Raw genomic sequence first — 26053 nt, forward strand, 5'->3', positions numbered from 1 at the left:
ATATCCACAATCAGCTGGCTCGTGATCACAGCACAGGTCTTTACAACTGACATTTTACATCAATAAGCCCCTAAAAGTGAGCAGAGCGACAAAACCATAATGGCTGGTAGAAGATCAAAACAATCCTGGTATCATTGTACCTCTCTGGGGTCCATGTTGCACCTTAAGCCAAAAGAAACGACTCCTAAGGTAGGTGCCCTGCCAAGAATGACAGGAGACCACAGTCTTAATGAAAACAAGCTGCTTGATAATAACAGCATGCAAAAAAATCATGCCCTGTTATCCTGATTAGCACTGCAAGTGAGAAGGTGCCTTTAGCCATCTTCATGTTCCTTGCAGCAGATCTGAAAACAGCTGTTTCACAGACTAGCTGTTGTACTTCCTGGCAAATCACTATAGTATCCAAGGGAAAAAGTTTCTCGTCTTGAATTCCTCCTTTCAGGAATTATCATCTGCTGTCAACAGAGCTGACAAAAAGTGAGCCATATAGTAGGCATCAACTAACACAGACTACCAAGTTCCTTAAGTTAAAGCTGCCAAATGTAGCTACAGAAAACAGCAGCACCTTGAACAAATCTGTAAAAGCACCAAACCCCTAAAATTCTGCATGGCTGTGACAGAAACCCACAGGGAGGTGATCCAAGAACTGATGCAAAGCCTACAAAACTACCTCAGATCAGCTGCAAACAACCTCTGCCTCTGTCCCTGCAGCAAGCATGCTTAGCTTAGAGTCAACAGCACTGAAATAAACCCCTCACCACCCAGCACTCCCACAGAGATCTCCATAAAAAAAAATGAAAAACAACCACTCTCCAAGGCTTCTGATTCAGACAGCAAACACAGTAACAACAAAAAGGAAAAGGGGAAAAGAAGGAGAGGAAGAGGGGGAGAAAGGAAGAGGGAGGAAATGAAGAGTGGAGAAAGGAAGAGCGGAGGAAAAGAAGAAGGGGGAGAGGAAGAGTGGGGGAAAGGAAGACTGGAGGAAAGAAAGGGGAGCAAAAAGAAAGGGGAGTGAAGAGGGAAAAGCAGGAGAAGAGAGGGGGAGGAAGGGAATCGAGGCCACTCTGACATCCACACAGGTTTCAAGTGGGTGTCACCTGTGCTTGTAAGTATTGCACCATGGAAGAAGCAGCTCCATGGGGAAAAATAGACACAGGCTTTGAAATCCTCTTCCTGCAGGTACCTATGAACACACCTATGGAGCCATGTCTGGCTGCCTTGCACCAAAAGCATCTGAAATCTTTTCTGAACCACATGATGCCTTCCAGAACCCATCTGTCAACAGTGCAGAAAACTGGTCCCTTGGATTTGCCCCGTATTTGTACCAGGATCCTGTGAACACTTAATCATTCAAGGAAGTATGACCTCTGAAGGAAACTAAATGTTCCATTTAACATCACAGGAAAGTAGAAAAAACATTTTCAAAATTTAAGCCTAGCACTCTTGTTTGAAAGAAAACAGTGTAACTGGGTCAGAGAAAGAACAGTCCAATGCCATTTGAAAAGTTGGTGATAAATGGAAGGAATACCAAAGATTTATACAGCAATAATCCTAAAACTGGTGGAAGTAATGTTCTCTCCTCTTTTTTTTTTTTTAATATGGTATAAATTATATTCCTACTCCTCCTTCCCTGGAGATGCAGCACAGAACTTAAATTTCAAGCAGATCAGTGGGTGGAAGATCAAAGAATGTTTTTCAGAATTTGTTTTCTACCTACATGGAGGTGGGAGTAATATGTCATAGGGACCAAAATGTATGTGTGACATTGTATTAGAGATTTCCCAGCCTGAAAAGAGCCCAAAATTCCTCCTTTAAAGTGGCAGAGCACATCATTCCTGGAGACTACCAGTCTGTATCCTCCACATTGACAGCATAAGAAATGGTAAGCTCCAAAGGGTGACATTTATCCTTGGGAGCTGCTATGTATTTCAGTTAAAGTGGGAGACAACTGACAGCCTTGGCTATCTGATAGGCTGGAGAAGCTAAACATCAAATATTCCCTTGTCTGATCAACCTAGACAAGACGCAGCAGAGACCTTGCCTCCACAGATGAAAATTAACCCCCCAAACATTCATTATAACCCTAGCATTGAGCCACGTAATTGCAGCCAGTAGTAATGGAAATTCTTAGCTGACTCTGCTTGGGTTTCACTCCTTGCTGACACAAAAGCCTGGTAGGCTAGGTGAGATCTTTTGAATAACAATTGGAAAGTAAAGAGATGAAAGGTTGGAGGAGCAAAAATAAATCAGAGAACTGCAGATCGTGAAAGCAGGAACAGGTCTATCCTGAAGTGTTGGTTCCTAGTGAGATACGCAACACCCAGTACCATGCCTAGACTATGAAGGGCAATCCTTATTCTTGGATCCCCATTACAAAATTTTATGGTTTAAGCCTTGTACAAAATACTGCTTTCTCTGCTCAGACACACAGTTGGTGTACAGCGTTAGGCTTTTGCTATGATGAGGCTTTCCTCAACACGATATCTGAGCTTACTTGACCTGAGGAAAAATATACAGATTTCAGATTTTTCTTTTTATATGCATTGAACCAAGTTCTTGGAATTGCAAAAAGAAAACATACTTGCATTTGAACAGGGCAGGAAGGTGTCAGGGATACAAAGCGATGCACACACCATCAAAACCTGGTTCAATTCACAGTTCCGCACAGGCATGATGAGTGGTTATTACTCTTAAAAGGCTGAATGACAACTCCCAAAAAATTGCAAGCCAAAGGAGACAAAGATCATCACAGCAGGAAGGCTCTCACCAAGGATGGGAGAGAAGACAAGTCAGATGTTCTCTTCAGTCACTACAGCTCTGTGTCTCCTCAGAGAGGATGCTTTCACAAACAACTGCTGAAGACTAGGATTAATGATTCCATCCTGCATTCCCTGACTTTCATACTGCCAGATTAGACTCTGCTGTCTCCTAGCAGCTGAAAGGGGCCTTCAGCAACAGATCTTCCATTTCATACAAATAAGAAATGGCCCAGAAATATTATTTCCAACAGAAATATTTTTAAGAGGAAAAACTTTATTTTGGGGGAGAAACATCAAGGCAGAGCTCTGTCTTCTTCAGTGAAGCAAAGATACTTGGTCCCCTCCAACCCCTCCTCTGCCCACAGCTGCAGGGTGCTCCAGCAGTCAGTGCTGTCCTCCTGGGGCCCTTCTGGCATGCTGTCACATGCTCCTGTCTCCCCAAATTCATCAGGCTTCCCTGGAAAGTGGGAATTTCTTGCCATAAAGAGAGGAAATGGATGGCGTGCAGAGACTGCTGATGAGAGCAATTAGGGAGCACACAGCAGTCCGATTAGTGTGATCTTCTCTGTGTAAAGGAAGGGCTGGGGGTGTGTAGGAAGGAGTCAGCCACCTGATGCTCATCCCCTTTTCTCTGCTAAATACCTGAGATGATTGGAATGGATGAAGCAAGATGTCACTAACTCGCTTTACACTCAGTGTTTGTTTTGGAGGGCTTTTAAAGGGGATTTAAAAAAAAGAGAGAGAGAGAGGAGGCAGAAAGACAGCTGCAAAGAAAAAAATAAAATTTTTAATTAAAGTGCAGGGAACTGACAGCAAAATTAGATAAACCCTACCTTGCAGCTTCTACAGGAAATTGCATATCCCAGGAATCCTGATCAAGAATTCAGATCATTTAGGAAATTAAGGAGGACTGGAGAGTTCAGCACCAGCAACTCTTAAGTTAATTTGGTCACTTCATTACAGTGTTTCTGCAGGAGATAAGGTCTATCCAAAAAACAGCCTTTGAGAAAAAGCAGATCTTTTAAGCAGGATTGGCGTCTTATCCCCATCAGAAGCCCCTGCCAGGATGATGCTAGCCAAGTCCCTGCAGGGCACCCCAGGTGCCTCAGCATGATGGAGGTTCCCAGGCAGTACAATGGGTCAATGAAAAGCTGCCACCTCCTACCAGAAGGCACAGAGCCAGGTCTGACCCCCTCACGTCCAGTGTCCATGTCACAGGGCAGCACTGCCACCAGAGTCAGCCCCGTGTCAGAGCCTGGGTGATGCCCCTGATTCTACAAACGAGGTACCCTGGACACTGTAAATGCAGAGGATATTTACTCATGCAGGACAGGTGGTACTTTGCACACAGCCTGACAACAGAGCACCCCTCCCAGGACACTGCCTAACAAAAGCAGGGACCTGTTTCCTCAGAGGTGACTCCTTGCAGGCTCTCTGGACCACGGCAGACATTTTCTCTCCTTGCATATGAAAGGCCTTGTCACTGCCACCTTGATGGAGTGGACTCCCACACACCTTGCCACAAGGTGACAAGATGAAGACACGGTGGCCAGCACAGTACTGGCACTTTATTTGTGGGGACCACAGTGCTTGTAGGAACTGAAGCAACCATGCACGGCCAAAAGTAGGCTCTTTCCAAGCCAATCTCCTTCTCATTCCAGAAAATCTTGTGAAGACCAGCTTTAAAGAAGGCTACGGTGCCACTATAGAGTGTCACTATACCAGATTAAAACTGGTACGAGTACGTGAGAAAGGAACCACTCCTATGCTGTAATCATGAGGTTCTTGACACTGACAAACCATCAGAGTGATTTTGTTATTTTTCAAGCAGAGAGACCCTAGTCATGGCTTCCCTTTCTAAGGTAATAAGAGAACAATGGTCTGGTCATGACTCTCTCAGGCTAACAACCCACAGGTTGAACTTAGTTGTTTTAACTGTTTCTGCTGTTCAGCTCTCTCATTCATGATAGTGCTCCTTCTCTCCTTCTGCTCCTTAGCTCTGCAGCATCTGCAGCAGCTAATCTGGGATGATGGGAGACGAGAGCTGCAGCTGGGTCTCCTTGTCTCACTCAAGTCCCTGTAAACCTGTCACTCATCCCCACCTGTGAATGCTGGTAACTATGTGATTCATTAACAGCCTTAGGAGCAAGCACTGAGCCACTCTAGAGCAGAGTACTGCAGCACCAGCTAGAACACACATTGGTCACAACTCTTAGAATTTAGCACTCCTTCCAATGCCTCAACTCACCTGAACAAAACGACCTTTGCTACAGTATAAGATCAAGGCTGAAATTTAGGATTACCTTGCCTGATAACAGCTTGGCACAATATAAAATTATTTGCATGCCTGGACTGTGACAGCTCAAAGGATGGGAGTTTCAAAAAATCTTCCTGCTTTTGAAAAAATTAACTTTCAATAACCTTAGTCTGCCTGATTCAAGGCAGTCCTGACTCACCTTCTACATCAGCCAGACCCACAGAGATGGATGATCCTGATTTACACTTGAGAGAAAAATCTCAGCTTGGGAAGGTGGTTCTCATTTACAAGGACTCTGTTCCAGTTTGAAGGCATACAGGAACCCTGAAGTTAAGTATAAACTATCACTCTCTGGTCAGAATGCACTGACAGAACACAACTAGAAATCAGGCTACTGTCTCCATGTCTAATCTTTACTAGCAGCTGATGGCAGACAAATGGGATGTGTGATGGACAGTCAAACTGGAGCTAAGTTGGAGTAAAAGGCAAGGTACATATATCTGCTTGCCTGGTAAAGTACTGAATACATGAATACTGAAAGCAGATCCCCTGGTGAGAAGAATGCTTTTAATCACAGTTTGGCACATTTGTCTTTATGGGTCCCAACTTTAAAAGCAACCTCAGATCTGACCAAAGGAATGAGGAAAAAGAAAAGGCAATGAATCTTTGTGCAGATGGGTGTATGAAAGCAGAACTTTTTTCAGTGTTAATGAACAGACAGCAAGACACAAGGTGAGCAAGATCATATTAGCATTTCTCATTTCTATCTCTAACCAAAGTAAAATATCTGTTCTCAAAGCACTGACAGCAACACACTGAGAATCAGGTCATGAAGGCCTTGTGGTGTTTACCAAAAACGTTCTTGTTGTTGGGAAAAAACTTAACAAAACAAAAAGATGGCTCCCTCAGAGAAGTGTAAAGAAAGGAGCAATTGGATTTGATGTCCCGAGTTTTCTGAGGCTGATAGCAAAGAAGCGTGTCACTCCTCACATGCTGATGTCTGCCCCTTGATGGGTTATTTTCCTATCCAGACAAAACACTCAGGGCCACACTTTGCACTCAGCAGCACCACGGGTGAAGGGACTGACTGAAGACAATGTCTGATCAATGCCTGACAGCTGACTGTCCTGGATAGCCCAAGCAGTATTTGCAACCCTAACACCGTGATCCGGATCCACAGTAAATGCTGCATGGAGCTTCATGAGCACTCAGGTCTCCCTGGTCTTCTTTTCCCTCCAGCATTGTTCAGCTTTGCTCCAGGACTCAGCAGAGCCGCAGAGCTTCACAGAGCGGTGCAGCAGAGCTATGAGGAGAACACAGAGAGACTGAAGAGGCAGAAAAGCCCACTTGCTTCCCCATGGGTCTGCATCACTCACCCGGGGGTGCTCCGGAACTCACTCCCACAGGGACACACTGCCACCCTGTGGAAACTGTTCATCCTCTCCCAGGCAGCCGGGGAAGGATGCGGGAAGATGGCTTGCAGCCTCACCAAAGCCCATTAGCTCCACTGCTAATGAAGCAGCAAGCCAAATGCACTTTGGTGCTGTGCTGAAGCAGAGCTCTGTGAATTTAATTTATTGAGACTAATGCAAAATTAATTTCTGCTAAGTCTTTGTAATCACACAGTTAGTGGCAGGGTGGCTGCTGTGGACACAGGAGGTACTGAAATGTACAGTTACTGCCACTCGCTTCACTGATATATTAAAAAACAAGGGTCAGTTCATCAGCCAATCTTCAGACAAGCCAGATGAGAGACCAAGGCTGGGATTCACCTCTGTCCCCAAGACAGCAGCACATAAAAAAGGGCAGAAAGCCCCAGGTAAGCTGGGATGTTGACACTGAACTTTTCTATCTGTCTACATCTAAAAAATCCTGAGCCCTGATCTTTGCTTTGGACAGCCCAGAGAAGAGCCAGGCAGACTCAGCATTAGCAGGTGAGCACTAAACACGAAGGTACAGCCCCAGCTGCATAATTCTGTCAGCAGGAAAACAAACAGCAGGTGAGCACCAGTAGAAGTCTCTCATCAGTGCACTCAGAAGGTTATTTAAACACAGTTTGGAGATCTATTTATTCAATAAGGGCTGTAATTAGCCTGCAAATTAATCTCAACACATCCCTCTATGGCAAACTGAGAAATGAGACTCCTTGGGGGAAAAATAAATTCAAGTGTTGCTACTGACAGATGAATATTCTGTACCAAGATTTAAAAATTAAAGACGTTAAATCTAAAATAAAGGAGTGTTGAGTTTATATGCCTCACTACTTAGTAAGATCTCAGGCAGGAGGGCCCAACAAAAAGCTCCCTGAAGAGGCTGGAGAAACTAAAGAAACTACCAATACCAGAAAACAAAGTCTGCCACTTGTAACCATGCAGGTACATCTGTATTTCACAATGGGCCTGACACAAAACCTACAGAAGAGATAGCAACTCTTTTGATTTATTTCAGTAGGCTTTGGGTCAGCTCTCAGATGCAGCAGCCTCTTATTTTTATTTCCATCACAATAAAATAAAATTAAGAACTCTAGTGTATGCGCACCTGCCTTCATTCAAACAGACTGCTGTTTCACGCCAGCAATCAGACAAAAAAGAAGTGAAACATTCTCATTATTATTGACAATGAAACAAGATTTGTCCTGCTCAGCCTTCTTCCCCGTTCTTCAGATTTAACTCCTGGCACAAACTTAATGAACAAAACCCGAAGCAGAGCAGCCTGTGCCAGACAGCACATTATAATCTGAAATTACATCTCCAGTTCTAATGTGAAAACCCCAAAGCACCTTTGATGAAAAAACACACATGCCCTCCAGATACACAGAGATCAAGATTAGCTCTTAAGTATTCAAAGTCAGAACCAACTGGCTGCTTCTGCCCAGTGTAATCAGGAGACAGCGCTCTGGGTTGGCATGGGCACAGGACTTTACAAGGCACACAGCTCTGGAGCCAGCCCTGCTGGAGTTCAGTCTCGCCTCTCTGCGCTGCAGAGAATCTCAATCACTACCAAGTGAAGGCAAGAGGGAAAACAACAGAATAAACACTGTATATATTATGTATGTTCTGGGAGGAGAAACGTGCCCGTCGCTTGTCATGTCTGACAATTAAGATTCAGGAAATGCAAGACCCGTGTTCCGTTTTGAAGCTTCTCTCAGTAAAAATGAAACCCCATGTTCTGTAGTTAACTCCTTACCTTCAACAGCCCTTTTGGGAAGTCTTTGCCATCATTCATCCCTTGAAGGTTAGCAACGAACTCTTGGCAGGTCATCTTTTTCCCAATGTTCTGGAAGGGATGTCAGAGAAACACAGCATCATATTCCTGCTGCTTTCCAAAATGACATGAGTGAGCAACATCAGATTAAATGCATCTCCCTGCTCTCATTTTAAGCCCAAGGCAGGCAGCACTAAGAATGCATTCACGAGATTACTCAGACACAAGCATCCTTGTATGCATATAGCCAGAAAAGGGAAGGTGCTTTTGCACCGAAGGGCCCACACACCCATCCAAAAAGAAAAACAACTTAATACTGGGGGTAATGAAGCGGGCAATGATGAAGCTCTCCAGTATCTCCATGGTGCCTTACATCTACGTCTCAAAAGGCTCTACCAGCCTCTGATGGAAAAGCTCTACCTGAATCTGCTGTGGGGTACAAGGGAACAGCTGACTGAGGCCCTTTCCAGACCTGTTACAATTTCCAATGCTCCCTTCAAGTATCAACTGCCCTGAGTTGCAGTACGATGCCCAGAAGCAGCCATTACCTCTTCTGACTAACAGGCTGAGGCTGCCTTGACATCTCCATAATATTGTTCTCATTTCTCTCTTCTCTGTTCTCTCTTCTCTTATTCTCAGACTGAAAGTTGTCCAACTGAGCCACAAATGGCAAAGGAACAGCTATGTTCATGTAGGATCCAAACTGTTCCATACAGAGGCTTGAGGGTGCCCTGACTGCTCTTGGATCCCAGTCCCCATCACCCCTCAGAGAAAGTGTCCGTACTCAGACCCCCAGGTGCTAGAAGTTCCATGCTTAGCACGTGGGGAGCCTTGTGCGTGGACAGCAATGACAACACTGCATTGATGAAAAGGAAAACAAAAGAGATCTGAGAAAAGGAAAGCAGCCTGAGGTGAGCTGTGAAACATGGCAAAGGCAGAGGAAAAATGGGGCTCTGTGATGATCATGGTATCTCTGGGGATGGCACTCTGCCAGTCAAGAGAAAGGGGTGAAGATGACTTCTCCATGGTCAGGGTATGCTTTGTCTGCACAAATACAGCAGAAGAGCTCTGTGCAAAGACAGTGTCTTGGGCTAGAAGCAAGAGCCCAAATTAATACATGAGTGAAGCCCAAAGGAGAGCACCAGCTGGTAAAACAAGTCATTTAATGTTACAGTTACATGATAGCTTGGACTGTACATCCTCTGCTTCCCTTTCATAATGTCAGATTAGGGAGAAATGGAAAACCACCAAATCTTGACCATCAGCCTCCCCTGCCCAGAAAAGAAAATCCCACAGCTTGTGGCCAGCACAGACCCGCAGAAAGAAGGCAAGCAATAATACCAGAACAATGCACAGCTTCCCACACACAACAAGAAGGCTCCTGACAACACAGTCTGGCTGTAACTCTGGGTCTCCGGTTGCTAAGATTGCAGAATGCAGCTCACAACTGCAGTCTTTAGGCGCAGGCTGGAGCTGGTCTTGTAGACTTGCAAATGCTTTTCCCTTCTCACTGAGACTTCAGCCTGCTTCTTTTTCTTTCCTCCACACAGCAGTTTGCAGCTTCCCCACAGTGAACAGCAGATTCAACAGATTCCCAACAGCAATGTGGCACTGCAGAAAAATGGCTGTTTTGGTCCAGGACCAAAGCTAACATCTCTGCACAGTGCCACAGAGGTTCCACAAGATGTGCCTGGTGTTTAGAGATAACTTAAGAGTCTCTAGCTCCCGCCTGGGTGATGACCTCAGTGCAGAGAGGCAAGCATGCACCTCCAAGACCCAGCTAGCCGAAATTATTAAGTTACGAAGAGAATGAAATGTGACAAGACAGGGAAAATAGAGGGATAAGTAAGAGTTTGTCTGCAAGAGTATAAAGGAAGTGTGAACTGAGCAGAGCAGCAGCACCACAGCCCCACGAGCAGTTGAGCTTATTGTGAAATAAGTGTCTGCACTTATGATCAGTAAGTCAGTAACAAATGGAGTTCAGTGTAGACAAGCCCAGTGACTCATTTTCTTCCTGCTCCAGCAAATTCCTGGTAAGGATGGGGCAGACCATTATCTCTGTTAGGAAATAGGCAATTAGGCATATCTGCAAGGGCTGCATTCCGAGTCAAAAATGCCAAACTTACCACCTATGTGGAAAAATGCAAAGCAGCAAGAGGAAGATCAAAATGACAGGAAATCAGAGGGGTCGGAGGGAACATGATGACACACACATGACACAGCACAAGCAGGACTCTGGCAAACACCACAGCTGCATATATGTAAAAACACACGATCAACTGCCAGTGGTATAAACCTCCAAAGTGACACACTGCAACAAGCAGCCAGGCTTCAGCTGCAAATCAGCAGCAGCAATGATGGGTCACAGCTGGATTATTTATTTATTTACTCCAGCATCTAATGAAGACAGTAGAGCCCACTAAAGAATCGCAGGGAGCAACGGGAATTGCTGCCAGGCTGATGCATGACCATTTGTTCTCCCTCCCTGGACTGTGAGCCCAGAGAGGCTGGAGAGCAGGAATCCCAGGGTGTTCATCGCTCTGGGGAGCAGGATACCTGTGCGTGACATCTCAGCTGTGCTCAACAGAAGTTGTGTGTGCTGAGAGGCAAACTGGGACACGCTGCTGTACCCCTGCTCACCCTCACACGTCACTGATGCACTTCTCAGTCGGGGAAGGCTAAGCCTTCAGGGAAAAAATTCTTCACAACTCCCTTCTCTCTTCTACAATTTTCAGACAAAGGCATTCAATGAATGGGAGGTGGGCCTCAAAACTCTTGGCAAAGAATACACAAGCCTTGGTTCCATAACCTGCACCCTCCACAAAGCTGCACCCACAGGGGCTGAGCAGCCCTTGGTGACAGACTCAGGCTGTCTCCATCTCCTGCTGCCCAACCACCATCCCTGCTGTCTAAGTTTCCAACTCACACCCTCCTGGAAGAGCTCTTGGAAGTGCAGCAAAGGGTCTCAGCCACAGAGAAGCCCCAGAGCCACCTGGCTGAAGACATTGATCCTGCATGCTATTACGCCATGATCCCTGTGTTCTCCCCTCTCCACCCTAACTCCAGGGCAGAGAAAGCCTCCCATCAGCATGGGAATGCCATACATAGCAGGCATATTGCATCATGGGTGCTGAAATACTTGTCCTAGGGCTGCTGGCACCCTGCACCAGTGAGACTAAGAGGACTCAAACCAGAATACTATTTCCCCCAGGCAGGCAGTGGGGAGAAGTGTGCCGTGGGGGAACAGAGGGCTCCCACTCAGCATGCCCACGTCCACCCTCCACCCTCTTGTCTCTGTGCACACCGATCATTATCCTGGCTGTGCAAAACTCTGGTTTCACCAGATCTGCCCCCTGCAACTGCCTGCCTGCAAACATCACCTTCCCTTTGTGACCTTCCTAAAACTTCTGCACCTCCCCTCTTTCTTCTGCCTTCCCACATGTCTTCACATACTGTAAAGGGGAAGTCAATTCCATCCACAGCTTCCTGGTCAGGGCCAGTTGCTGTAACCACGGAAGGATGGTAAGCACACCAGGAAGACGGGCCTGGGGACACAGAGTATCTTCACACATTATGGCAAAGCCAGGCACAATGCCAGCTTACACATGACTGGAAAGGCGTGATGGAAAGGCCTGCCCAGGACAACGGCCTTGGAGTGCAGCCTTCTCACTGTTTGCTGTCTGCAGGGGCTTTAGGAGCAGGCCACCACCCAGCACGGTGTTGATAGGAGCAGTCTACACAAAGCTGTGCATACTCACATGGCCATGCAGGTCTGTGTTCAGCAGCATCATGGCACAGGTGAGACAGTGAACTCCATCTGCAGAAAGAGACAAAACAAGAGTCACATGCAACCCCAAAACTGGACCTTTAAGAGGAGCTGAAAACGAGCCTCATAGCCTAATTGCATCTGTTCCCCTTACGAGAATCTGTTTTATCAAGAAACACACATAATTAAATAAATGAACAATGAGGTCATCACACAGCTGCCAAACTAGAACAGTCTTTCTTTCATCTTTTAGTAACTGTCAAAACTATCTTGCAGCACCCATGGATGAGGCAAACTAGACAGGAAACTACACAGGTGACCACGCTGTCACCCTTTGCTTACAGACCACAGTCTGAATCGACACCTTCTTCTTCATTTAATTCAGAGCAGAAAGGAAAGAGTAAAATACATCCATTCTTGTGTGCAGACTATATGTAGCACAGTATCATGTTTTCCTCCTTTTCTGGTTCCCTCCTCATTCAGGGCTCAATTAGAATGGATTTTGGAGAACTTCAGTCACCTATTTATGGTGCCTTGGCTCTGTCTTGGGTAGAGACCACTCCAGGGGTCTCTAAAGTGGTCTGGTGGCCAAGCAATGAACCAGAAGAGATGGGTTCATAGAACCACAGAACAGAGTTGGAAGAGACCCACAAAGGTCATCGAGTCCAACTCCTGGCCCTGCACAGGACCATCCCCAAGAGTCACACCATGTGAGAGCATTGTCCAAACACTTCTTGAACACAGACAAGCTTGGTGATGTGACCACTTCCCTGGGGAGCCTGTTCCACAGCCCAATCACTCTCTGGATGAAAAACTTTTTCCTAACCTAAACCTCCCCTGGCACAGCTTCATACCATTCCCTCGGGTTCTGTCACTGGAGACCAGACACATCTGTGCCTGCCCCTATTCTTCCCCTTGTGAGGAAGTTGAAGACTGAGATGAGGTCTCTCCTCAGTCTCCTCTTTTCCAGGCTGAGCAAACTATGTAACCCCACTGCTTCTCCTATGGCTTCGTATCCCTTTTCTGAATACCTTCTGATAGCTTTATACCTTATATTGTGGTGCCCAAAACTGCACACAGTGTTAAAGTTGTGGGCAAAGTGCACAGGACCCCCTTTGATCTAAATGCTTACTCAGGATCAGAAGTGACAATTTCCCTCTCGCACCCTGGACTAGAGTCTGGCTGCCCCATCAACAGGCAAGTCATTATTTCAGTCTCCCCATGCTGCACCCATTCTACCTGACTGCCTACAGTGCCTTGAAACTAAAAAGGCAATAGGCAGAGGACACAGATAGCATAGGAGCAGATCCTGTCTTACTTCTAACTCTTCCCCTTCCCAGTATGTTAGACAGTAAAGCTGAACAGGCGCAAAGTGGACAAAAATCACCTCATTGCAACAGGGGTAGGTCACAAAGCAAGGGGTAAGGAAGCACAGCAGTACTTCCAAGTGTAGTAGTTCTTTCTCACTCACACTTGAGACTAAAGGTACAGCTTAACCCATGCTTGATTTCCTTCTCATCCTCCCCCCTCAGTGTGTGACCAGCCTGTGCTGCAATCACAGGGCCGTGTGGCTCTGCCAGCATGGCTGGCTGAACACAGCAGCTATGCCAATGGACAGTTTGTCCTCTTCTCCAGTACCAGTTTTCTCAGGTTTGATCTGTGTGCTTGTTTGTTTTCCCCATCCATTTCCAAAATGACTGAAAACATTGGCAAGGAGGAAGCACTCTGACTGATGTTAGCTAGTCAAGATAAAACCATGCCAGGGTCTGGATACAGCACCCAAAATTCACCCCCACAACTGGCAAGAACTGCCATGCCCGCTGCCAGTGCATGCAGACACACAAGCAGTGAATGGAGTACAGAAAGAAAACACTTTCTCTTCCACCTGAGATGGGATCTATTCTTGTCCACGTGCGTGCAGTGAGAGTACAAGCACCCACACACACTGCAGTCAGTGAGACCAGGAACTACAGTGGAGGACATTCAAATATGAGAAGCTACAACTGAGGATTTACACTGAGGAGGCCTAAACACCTTTCCTGCTGGGCATAAATATAGATTTTCCACAACTATGTGTGGAGAACGTGGAGGATTTCAATGCTCACCACAGGGATTCTCTAAAGTGTGTCATGGCAACTACCCAACCTCAGTTGCCACGCATACGCCCCACACGCTGTTGAAGGTGAGAATGAAGGAAGAGGGAGACAACCAAAGACCACAGTATCAGAAACAAAGTTACCTTGAGAAGAAATGGTGTTTGGGTTGCACTGGTAGTATCGGCTAGAGAAGTGGATTAAAACTCTCTCTCGTTCCTGAGTTTCTCCAATAAGTGAAAAGGCTTTAAAGAAACTCCTAAAAGAGCAAGCGGAAAGAAAAGTGAAATTAAAGTAATAAATCTCCTTTTTGCTTCACACAGTGCACAGAGCAAAGTGCACTTCACAGCAAGAAGTACGTAAGCACACATCAGACATTAGGTTCCAAGGAGCCTTTCTAGGAAAATGGTCTATCATTCCGTGTGCAGTTAATTCCAGCATTATAGTAAATGAAATGAAAGTTAAATTACCACTGATCTCAGCCATGGAATATACAAAATAATATGTAATTCCCTCATTTGAAAGAGCTCTTGTTATTTTTAATGTTTTTCTTTTGTTTGGGGAAGGAACTGGAGCAGGTGTTGTTTACGCAAGACAAGACATCCAGGATGTTCTCTGTCCTCTTCTAATTGCCTGTCACCCCTGCATCTCTTAACTTTACACTCATTAGTATTCCCCTCCAAATCAGAGGAGCTACTCCAAGTGGTGAAGAAAAGCACAGCAGACTCAGAGCTCACACCAAACGTGTGCTCCTCCTTCCAGAGGGTCTCCTGTCGTGGCCGGGACCACACCAGTCACCTTGCAGGGGGCAGTGTGACCACCTGATCTGCAGAAAGTATCTGGGAAAAGTGCAGAGGGCAGAAGATCTGCAACATTTCCCACTGAGCTTCAACAGCAGGAGGAGTAACCTGGCCCTCCTGTGTTCTTGCTCACGGCAGTCAAGGGTGCAGGGCTGGTGCACACACGGGGCACACTCACTGCAGCCAGTGAGCCTGTGCAGAGAGGTGGGGGACACACACATCTTTCACTTTTACTGCAACACTTGAACTCCCCTCCTCTTAACCATGTTCCTATCCTTCCTGCTGGAAAAAGGTGCCTCACAGCCAAAGACGACCTTCTGCATTCGTTTGTCAGGATGCTTCCAGGAAAAGCCTGAAAAAACAAACCTGTTGGGTCTGAAGTAAGACAGCATACAGAATGAGTGTCTAATAGACAATTTTTTAATATCCCATAAGACTGAAAACAAGACCAAATCTGAGAGGCACGTTCCTGGAACATTCACATCTACCCAGTCTTGATGCATTAGCTTTAATTTTTTCTCTTCGATGTTAAGGCCAGAGACAGGCCGTACTTGCAACAATCTCACATCCATAAAGAGTGTGATCTGCCTGGCAATAACTTAATTTCACATGTAATGTACTGCAAATAACCCAATTCACAAGTAGACATAAGTGAGTCTTCACAGGGCTTCTCTGTCCTTCCTATCTTGTGCTCCTGTCCCAGTTCCAGCCAGGACAGGATCAATTTTTAGTTGAAGGGCTTCCAATCCTCTTGAAGGGACATCCAGTTCATATTTGCAAGTGAGAAACAAGTACTATGACCAGAAGTAGAGGGGTCCTGCCTCCAGCCAGGTGGAGGAAAGGGACAGTCGGATCTATTGGACCATGTGGATCCGAAGGCCTGGCACATCAGACCCAGAAGCATGTAAGGTTTTAGTTGACACCGGCGCACAATGTATCCTGATGCCACAGAGACATGTCAGGGCAGAATTTATCTCTATTTCTGTGGTGACAGAGGGATCCCAACAGCTGACTGTACTGGAAGCTGAAGTGAGCCTGACTGGGAACAAATGGCAAACCCCCCCCCTTGTGACTGGCTCAGAGGCCCTGTGCATCCTTGGCACAGATTACTTCAGGAGAGGGTATTTCAAGGACCCAAAAGGGCATTGCTGGGCTTTGGGAGAGCTGCTGTGGAGACACAGGAAATTAGACAGTTGAATACCCTGCTTGGTCTCTCAGAGAACCCTTCTGCTGTGGGACTGCTGATGGTTGAAGAACAACAGGTACTCATGGCTACCACAACAGTGCACTGTCAACAACACTGCACCAACTGGGACTCTGTGACCCCCATCCATGAGACAATTCCTGAAATGGAGAGCCAGGGAGTGGTTAGCAAGACTCACTGACCCTTTAATAGTCCTATATGGCCAGTGCAGAGACCCCTGGTGGCCTAGTGGTTAGCATGCAGGACTCTCACTGCTGCGACCCGGGTTCGATTCCTCGGTCTCCTGGGCAGATGGAGCCCGTTAGCCCTGTGAGGCCATCCATCTATGAGAAGGACACTCTAAACAAACCTACGTCCTGAGGACCTCACTGCCATTGTCCAAGCTTGCTTGGCCCCGGCAGATGAACCTTAGGATTAAAGGGTGGGCTCAGTTCAGCGCAGGCTGTGTCTCACCTAAAAAAATCCATTGCGCAGGCTGGAAAGGTAAAAGACCTTTCCCCAGATCTTCGTTCACGAAGACTGGCCATTATTATTATTATGGCCAGTGCATAAATCGAATGGAGAGCAGAGACAGAAGATTATCATGGCCTGAACAAAGTCACACCACCTCGAGTGCTGCTGTGCCAGATATGCTGGAACTTCAGCACAAACTGGAGTCCAAGGCAGCAGAGTGGTATGTCACCACTGACATTGTTAATGGCTTCTTCTCCATTGCTTTGGCAGCAGACTGCAGGTCACAGTTTGCTTTCATCTGCAGGGACGTCCAGTACACCTGGAACCAACTGTCCCAGGGTTGGAAACACAGCCCCACTATTTGCCATTTGCTGATCCAGACTGCACTGGAAAAAGGGTGGGGCATCACCATGCTGACATCACAGTGTGGGGCAACACAGTAGGGGACATTTTTGGGAAAAGGGAGAAGATAATCCAAATTCTCCTCAGTGTCAATCATGCCATAAGGCAAAGTAAGGTCAAGGGAACTGCCCAGAAAATTCAGTTTTTAGGATTAGAATGGCAAGACGGACATTGTGAGATTCCAGTGGACATGGTCAACCAAATAGCAGCTATGTCCCCACCAACCAGCAAAAAGAAAACACAAACTTTCCTAGGCACTGCGGGTTTTTGAGAATGCATATTCCAGATTACAGTCATATTGTAGGTCCTCTCTATCAAGAGACCTTGAAGAAGAATGATTTTAAGTGGGGTCCTGAACAACATGCTTTTGAACAAATTGTTCCTGCCATAGCCCTTGGGCCAGTCAGGACAGGACAAGATGTGAAAAATGGGCTCTACACTGCAGCTGGGAAGAATGGTCCTTCCTGGAGTCTCTGGCAAAAAGCACCTAGGGAGACCTGAGGATGACCCCTGGGGTTCTGAAGTTGAGGATACAAAGGATCCGAGACTTACTACACCCCAACTGAAAAAGAGATTCTGGCAGCTTACAAAGGGGTTCAAGCTGCTTCAGAAGGGACTGGCACCGAAGCACAGCTCCTCCTGGCATCCCAAATTCCCATGCTGGGCTGAATGTTCAAAGGGAAAGTCCCTTCCACACATCATTTCAAAAACAGCCTCACAGACACCTGAGACAGAGAGCACAGTACTGTGTAGGTATATCATATTCCCCATCACACACCAGCCTCTGGGAAAATTGAACAGTACAATGAACTGTTAAAAACCACATTTAAAACAATGGGTGGTGGAACTCTCAAACATTGGGATCTACATTTAGCAGAGGCCAGCTGGTTAGTTAATAATAGGGGCCCTACCAATCAAGCTGGTCCTGCCCCATCAAAACCTCCATGCAGCATAGAAGTGGATAAAGTTTCTGTGGTGCATATGAGGACTATGTTAGGGAAGACAGTTTGGATTAGTTCTTCCTCAAGCAAAGGCAAACCTGTGGGGTGGTTTCTGCTCAAGGACTTCAGTGTACTTGTTGGGTAAGGCAGAGGGAAGGGGAAACACAATGTGTACCTCAAGGGGATTTAACATGTGGGTGAGAACAGCCTGTAATGTTGAATTGTATGATACTGGTTGCTGAATGACACTGACACTGTATGCCATAACCACCATGGATAATGAGCATGGACTCCTCCAGTCCATGACACCAGTCATGAGCTCCTGATGCAGCTTACAACCAGACAACAGACAGCAGCCCTCCTGCCCTGGAACATATCTAGGATGGATAGAACACACAGTCATGGACTAAATGAACTCAACAGACATTCTGGAGCGACAGTCATTGCCTAGGGTAATGATACCTGTGCTCATGTTTATATATACATATTTGGAAGGTGTAGGATCTGGGCATGACATAGATAGTATAGAATAAGGAGTGGATAATGTCCTGGTTCCATCTAGGACAGGCTTAATTTCTGCAGTAGGAAGGGTTTAGCAGTCACTGAAGTGAGACTGACAGGCCTGTGGTTTCCAGGGTCATCCTTCTTGCCCTTCTTGAATATTGTCCAGCTTACAGTCAATTGGGACCTCCCTAGATTCCCAAGACCATTCAAAAATCATTGAGAGAGGCCTCATGATGACATCAGCCAGCTCTTTGAGTATTTTTGGATGAATCCCACCAGGCACCATAGACTTACAGGGATCCAGCTGGAGCAGCAGATCCCACATAACTTCAGGGTCAACTGGGAATTTAGCATTCTCACAGCCATGGTCCTCCAGCTCACAGCACTGTGGACCCACTGAGCCTATAACTGGTGTTGAAGACAGAGACAAAGAAAGCATTAAACATCTCTGCCTTGTCTATGTCCCTCTTTCTGAGATGACCATCTTCATCCTGTAACAGGCCAACGAGATTTCTGCACTGCCTTTTTCTACTGGTTTATTTAAAAAAACCCTTTTTATTGTCCCCCACAGGACTGGCCACCTTCAACTCCAACTGAGCTTTGTCCTCACAAAATTTTCTCCCTACAGTGGCAAGCAGCATCTTAGTACTCCTCCCACGTCACCTGACCTTGCTTTCACTGGGCATACACCTTTTTTTGCCTTTGCTCCAGAAGATCATCCCTGGTCATCCAAGGCAACCTTCTGCTTCATCTGCTTGACTTCACACATTTTGGATTTGCCTGCTCCTGTGCCCATAGGAGGTGGTGCTTAAAAAGTGACCAGCACTGATGGACCCCAGCACTTGCAAATGCACTTTCCCAGGGGACCTTACTAACTAGTCACCTGAGTAGCCTGAAGTCTGCTCTCCCCATGTCCAGGGTTGGACTCCAGAACAGACTCTGAGAGGGGCTGGAGCAGTCACTCCACCTCATCCCCTCCTGCAGAGGATGAGAGAGATGCACACTGGAGATGCCTGGACAACAGGGGTCCAGGATGTGGAAGCAGAGCAAGACAATGAAGGAACAACCCTTCCCAAGTCTCAGACTTGTCACTGAGGCTGCACAACAGCCTCACACAGCCTGGGGGTAGCATGGGTTTGGGTGGCTGCCACGGGCTCCAAAATGCTCAGCAAACCACAGCTTGTCAGCGAGCCAGCAGCAACAGGGCTGTTACCTTTCGCTCTCTGCAAAGTGCAAGGCAGCACGCCTCTATTTCCCCAGGCTTCGGGAGGATGCCCTGTCCCTGGCTGCTGCTGCCTGCTCAGGGCAACAGTAGCCAGCAACTGCTGCAGCTACCCCTGAAACCTCAGTAAAACTCTGGCTTGTTTAAGTCCCACATGAGCCTGGGCATATTTTAGAGAAGGTCATGACTATTAATATTAACAGGAGACCTACTGGGAGCAGAAACCTCCTAAATATGGGCCACAAAGCAATTAGGTGTTGGGTTTCACAATTTAAAAGAAGGGTATATTTAGCATCATGCTTCAGGGCTGCTAAAACCTGGAAGGAGCAGCAGACCTCCCACTGCTGCAGCAGCAAGCACCCAGTGCTGGGCGGGTGCTCCAGCTTGGCTCTGCTCTGCCTGCCTCGGGAGCAGGCAGTTCATGCTTATGCAGGCATGTTTCATTTCCACTGCCTTCAGCAGGCAGGACTCCGGGGTTTCCTTGCTCATGGGGTCTGCCACTCTCTCATGGCACCAGTAACCCCTGGAAATGCACTTGCAAAGGGACTGAGAAGTGCATGCACAGCTCCTAGATTTGTATCATCAGAAAAAAACAATACCTCACTTAAGTAACCTCAGCCAGACGATTTAAACTCGTTTTAAATCCCTTTAAACACCAGGACACAGCAACTGTGCTAACAGGCCACTGCTACACAAAATTGGTGTTTTGCCTTCTGAGAAAAAAAGTACTGAAAACAAACATTGTTGAGGCTTGATTCCAGCATAAAAAGGAAGGAAAATTGAAGGGCTGGGTTTTCAAACACCCATGCTGGCAGCTACCAAACTCTCAACAGCATTTTCCACGTGGAAGCTTTTGCTGTTTTGCCTCAGGGAGACACAGAGAGGGGGGCTGCTGAGCCACATCAAACCCTGCCTAAATTTAGTACACTGAAGCCAGGCAGAGCAAGCTCCAAAATGCATCATCCAGAAAGTCTGTGCAGATCAGCTGTGAGCAACACCCTAATTCTCCAGCAGTACGTGGCAGACTAGAAGTCTCCTGCTTACTGTGTCTCCTGCTTACTGTGTGACTGGTCACGTTTTTCCATCTCCTCTGATCAAGGACCATCTCTCAGCAGGTCCACCCAAAGATTTCCCTCTCCAGGAAATTACGCCACTTCAGTAGCACCCGAGTATGGCAGCACACCAAGACAAACTGAAGAGAAAAGCTCTGTCCCAAAAATGCATCACAGCCCTCTCTGCACTCTCTCAAGTCCCCACAGGACAACCACTCCAATCAGGACAACAGTGCAAACAGCACTGTTGCTAAAACAAGAACATAAAGTCTGCAAACGTGCTTGTACCTGAGCGAGCAGTCCAGCGTCATGCCTGTGAAGTCAAAGAACTTAAGGTACTCTTCGGCCACGAGCTTGCTGAATTCATTGCTACAGAAGAGCAAAGGAATAAATAAAGGTTATCATTCGAGAGTGAAACCCTTCTAGAACCAGCAAAGAGAATAATGCGGCCAAAGGCCTCACATCAGCACATACTTTTTACCCAAATGCTTTGCCACATCAGAGCGTTTGAATCTGTCCAGATGGTAGAGGCGCTTAGCCAGGCGCCTGGCTGCTTCCAAATTGCTGCTGCTGCCATTGCTGAGATCGTGGCCAAGGGCTCCAGTGGCATCTTTCTCCTGAAGTTCATTGCTCCCCATGGCAGCACTGGAGTCTAACACCACATTCTGCAGTTCAACATCGCTATGAGACGAAAAGAACACGGAAAACAGAAAAATAAGGTAAGATAGCGTTCCAGTTTCCTCTTAGGATAGCAGGCAAGATTACACAGTACAGAGGCAAGATTACACAATGTAGCAAGTTGCACTTAATTGAAGGAGCAGTGTAGAACAAGGACATTTATTCAGCAGCCACCAGAAGTTAAGAGTGTTAAACACAGAGAGCCAAGTACTGGTTTTCTGACTGTGGTAAGTGTCTACCACTTGTGCTAACTTCAGAGAGAGAGAGCTGTTTGCTATTATCAGTCTACAACTGCACCCGAGAACACTGGTTCTTCATTTGCTTCTTGCACTAGTATTTTTTAACCCAATTGCTTGTTTGGTTTGAAGAGGCCCCTGTAAAAATCGGCCATTAGCCAATTTACAGGAGAAATGCATTGATTAAGCCAGGGTGTTCAGTTACTCCGAGCTGAGTCAGCACAAGTCCCTTCCTCATTCTTCCCCAGTTGCCTGGAAACAATATAGTTCCCCCAGTCTGAAATGACATCACCAGAATTCTCAGTGGCTTCTGTGTTGCCCATGAGCAGCGGACATCCCATGGGGAGGCACTGCTAGAAAAAGCAGGACTCGGAGGAAGAAACCCAGTTTGGGGAATGAGAGACACAAGCCATCCACGCCAGCGCCTGGAGAACTCCCTGCTTTCCTCCTGCTCCCTCGTGGTGGTAATTATTTCCCTCATCAGCTGCTCAAAGCCAGGATGTTCAGCATGGTAATCCCAGGGCACTTCAGATAAATCATGCATTTATAGATTCCTCCCACCACTACTATAGCAGAAAAGCTCTGGTGAGCTTTCCTTCTCCCATCAAAGAGGCAAGAGCCCTCCACACCAAAAAGCACACCCCCACATACACATCCCTGCATACAGGCAGGCTTTTAACTTTAGAAAAACTTCTCTCTGACATTGGCATGAAAATTCTTGCAAAAATCTCAGCACTGTTGTGTGTGCACTTGACAGCATTTTTATTTTTTAAAAATACTACACAGAAATTCTTTCTACTAAAACCCCATTTACACAGGGGTAATGAATGATCAGCAGGGGTCATGCACAGGGCAGATATGAGTGGAATGAGTTAAAGATGACTTTAAATACATAGCACTTTAAACAACATACCACAGCTTCATACACCACTGTAATCTTCAGAGTTAACAAGCCATGGTTAAAACAACTATCGCTGTGCTCCAGTAACAATTATATAGCCATTTACTCAAATATCTGCTAGCCACTTATTAACCCTTTAAAGATGAGATTTTCATATTAAGTGAGCTTAAAATAAAAATATTTGGCATTCTACATGCCTCCTTCCACACTAATCATCGACCTGTGTCCTACCTTTCTTCCCATCCACGGTTTAAGAGAAGGAGGTATGCAGTGCTCCTGTGGAAAGGAACATTTTATCTGTTTCCATCCTTCCATCCTAGTGCTGCTAGAACATTACAAATATCACACATCTACACTGTGGGTAAAACTTTTTCATTAACTATCAGGGGAAAACAGAAATCTAGCCTGTTTTGCAAGTACTGGGGATTTAATTTTGCATTTGCTTTAGTGTAAATAAAAAGGTGCTATAACAAAAGGGGGTTAGTCTCAGTGCTCCATTAGGGAATTAATATTGTAAATACAATTCCAACAGCATTAACATCATTGACCATCAGCTATCCTGGAAAAAAAAAAGCTCCTCCCGACATTGTGGTTGTGGCCTCCTCAGCCCTTTCCAAAATCACTAGCCAACGTCTGAAATTCTCTAAATTTGGTCTACGCCAAACCTATGAAGAAAGCAAATTCCAGAGTCCTCTGACACGTGCCCCAGTCAAGGCTTTGTCCATTCAAATCAGGCACGACTGGTTCCAAATTCCCAGCTCCAACAATTGACAAGAGCAAGGGATAACCAGGTGAGCTAACACATCTACAAGAGCCTTTCACGTACAAATGCCGCTTCAAAAGCCATGCCAACTCACAGAGCCTCACTCATAAATCACAGTCCTCTTTCACCACTGCTCTTTATTAAAGGCAGTATTTATAGCCCTGAAAGATGGCCAAAGCTGACAAGAAACATCTGCACCCTGCTAGGAACCAGTGCACTACGAGAGTCAACGTTACCACAAACCACCATAAGTTTAGAAAGAACGGAAGTGCCAGCATCTGGCACTTAGTGAAATAAACAGTACGACAGCTCCCAGCTTCTGTTCTGCCTCTCAGAGCAGTGGCTGGGAGAGAAGGAGGAACACCCAGCAAGGAGGAGAGCGCGCTTTTTACCCTGCTCACCAAAACTAGCCAACAGGGCTTCACAAGAAACCTTATCTTCCAACCTCTCTTATTTAAAACTTCATTCTGACTGGTGGTCCCCGTACACATATCAAAGAATAAGGGATGCATCCTTCAGTTATTCCAATAGTTAATTCCAACAGCTCATTACTTAGTAAGTACAAAAAGGCTGTCACATCATCCATATATGTTGCCTGTAACATAAGCCTTTCGTTCAGGGGAAATGACAGATTCTTAACATTAAAGTGAGACTTCAGTTCTCGAGTGTTTTAGGTGGTGAGAAGCCTCAGTGCTCACATCACTGAGGGATTAGGAAATGCAGATGCCCTGTGCATGACTACTGCAGGCTGTCTTCAGGAAGGGATGTTTTAGTGGGGTCCAAAGGGTGTTACTCAGGGGAAAAGCTGACCTCTCTTATTATTTTCAAGACTCTCAAGGTGCACCATTTTCCATCTGTGCCTCAGTTTACCCAGCTGTTGAACTCAGCAATACTTCCCTCCCCCTGTAAGATGCTTATAATGGACTCTAATCAAGAGCTAGGACCAACCAAGCCTGCATACAGGTCTCTCTTCTGCAGTCTACAGTTTCTACACATAAAGAATCCACAGCAGCATTACCATCAAAACAGAGCCAAGAAAGGGCTTTGTGATGCAGAGCAAGACTGGACATGGATTTTTCATGCAGCTTTACTCTTCATCACATAATAATGAGAAAACTCCAACAAAAGCAGCCTGAAAAATGTAACAGATTACATTCCACCTAATCCTAGACTCAAGGCCAACAGCGACTGTAGTGATATTACTAGTAATTGCCTGTACAGCAATGGCTCCGGATTTTTATCCAGGGATACTTATATTAATCTCTGCTATCAGCAAACAAAAAGCAGGCTACAAAAATCCCCATACCTCTCCGGTCTCATAGCACATCAGCTGCAGCCAGAAACCAGGTCCTTAAACCTTCATATTTCCGTCCCCAGCAATACACTCTTGATGCATCCTTGCTCCTTCTGTCAAAGCACCTGTGTGTTTGCAGGGAACACGCAGAGGATGTGACCACCATATCCAGCAGAAATCACAGCAATTCAATAAACAGCTGCTGTGGTAAATTCAATGCTTTCTAACAACAGCAGTCACCACTCCACGCTCCTGGATGAGACATGGGCACACTGCAAGCTCCATGAAGCTTTCCCGTAACAGTTAAGCAGAGCCTGAAACATTTTATACTGTTTTCTTCACTTATTCCATTATTGACCAGTTCTACAGTGATTTAGCTCCCAATGTCAAGGTATCTCAATCTTGCCATGTTCAGCACTTTAGCACACCTGATCTGTTCTAGAATATTCTAAATTCACTTACTCCCCCCGGCCTCCCATCCCAGGTTTCACCAAAACTGAAACTCTACACAGCAATGTATAGTTGAGGAATGGCTGCAACTCCCAGCAAAAAACAGAGCAGGGCCAGTAACTAGGCTGCAAGTGGAAACCTTGGTCTCAGCATGTGCTGCTTCAGATGCCTTAAAAACCTTGGGATGCTCTTCATTTTTTTGGCAAATCCATGGAGAAAAAAACCTCTCTGCTTTGTCCCAAGGAAGAAAAGCACATCAGCATTTTGCTTCATGGGGGCAAGAGGTCCAATCCACCATGGAGCAACTGGCCCAGCTGCTAACAAGGAGGTGATGTTCAGAGGTGGTGTCACACCCGAGTGGCAGGGTGTGACAACTCAGCCTGAGTGCTGGCCTCATCCCAGCCACATCAGTGACCCCAGCGTGCCACCGCCTGCCATTTTCACCAGACTGCTGCACAGCATATGCTGTGTGGCACATGGACTCCCCTGGGTGCACATGTTCCTTCCCCAAGGAACACTAATTCATGTGGAATGCACTTCTGGAGGGAGTACACTGGGTGCACGGATTGTACATGAAGCCTGGACAAGACAAGCCTGGGGCTTTCACAATGTTTTTGGAAAGAAAGAAGGACGAAACAGGAGGAAAACCAACTTTCTCTCTCAGATAAATGTGTACACTTTTAACCAACTTTCTCTCTCAAATAAATGTGTACACTTTTAACATCAGCTCTACTCCAAGGCAGGCTGTGTCAGGCAAATACAGCAATGATTAAAAGTTAAGGAAGGGTGGGGAGGCATTCTGGCATGCTGAAGGTAGGGCCAGAACTAATGTTGTTTTCGGCAGGGGTACAGCATCCACTGAGGAGCCACACTGGAGCTGATAATCACTCTCTGCAGCACAGTGCTGGTCCTGCTGTTTTAAATGCCTTTACTTCAAGCCTTCTCCTCCTGGTTCTGAAACAGGAAGGCAGTCCCTTAACTATAACCATCAACCCTGGCCCTATTTCTAATTTAACAGCCCCTCTAGAAGCGACTCTCACCTCGAAGTATGGCAGGGACATCAGAAAAGCAGAT

At 46.3% G+C, this 26053-nt stretch overlaps 1 protein-coding gene across 6 annotated transcripts in view; it reads right to left on the minus strand.

The window, feature by feature from the left end:
- Positions 1-26053, minus strand: part of PSD3 (pleckstrin and Sec7 domain containing 3) — a 115753-nt gene that overhangs the window by 49911 nt on the left and 39789 nt on the right. For all 6 annotated transcript variants that reach the window (XM_027708632.1, XM_027708636.1, XM_027708635.1 and 3 more), the window contains 5 exons: positions 21132-21338; positions 20946-21026; positions 14226-14338; positions 11979-12037; positions 8203-8292 (listed from right to left, as the gene is read on the minus strand). In XM_027708632.1, coding sequence (XP_027564433.1) covers positions 8203-8292; positions 11979-12037; positions 14226-14338; positions 20946-21026; positions 21132-21338 — 550 coding nt within the window. The remainder of the gene's footprint in view (positions 1-8202; positions 8293-11978; positions 12038-14225; positions 14339-20945; positions 21027-21131; positions 21339-26053) is intronic.

This window comes from Neopelma chrysocephalum, unplaced genomic scaffold, assembly GCF_003984885.1.
Source record: "Neopelma chrysocephalum unplaced genomic scaffold, ASM398488v2 Primary Assembly neopelma1_96431, whole genome shotgun sequence".
NCBI lineage: Eukaryota > Metazoa > Chordata > Aves > Passeriformes > Pipridae > Neopelma > Neopelma chrysocephalum.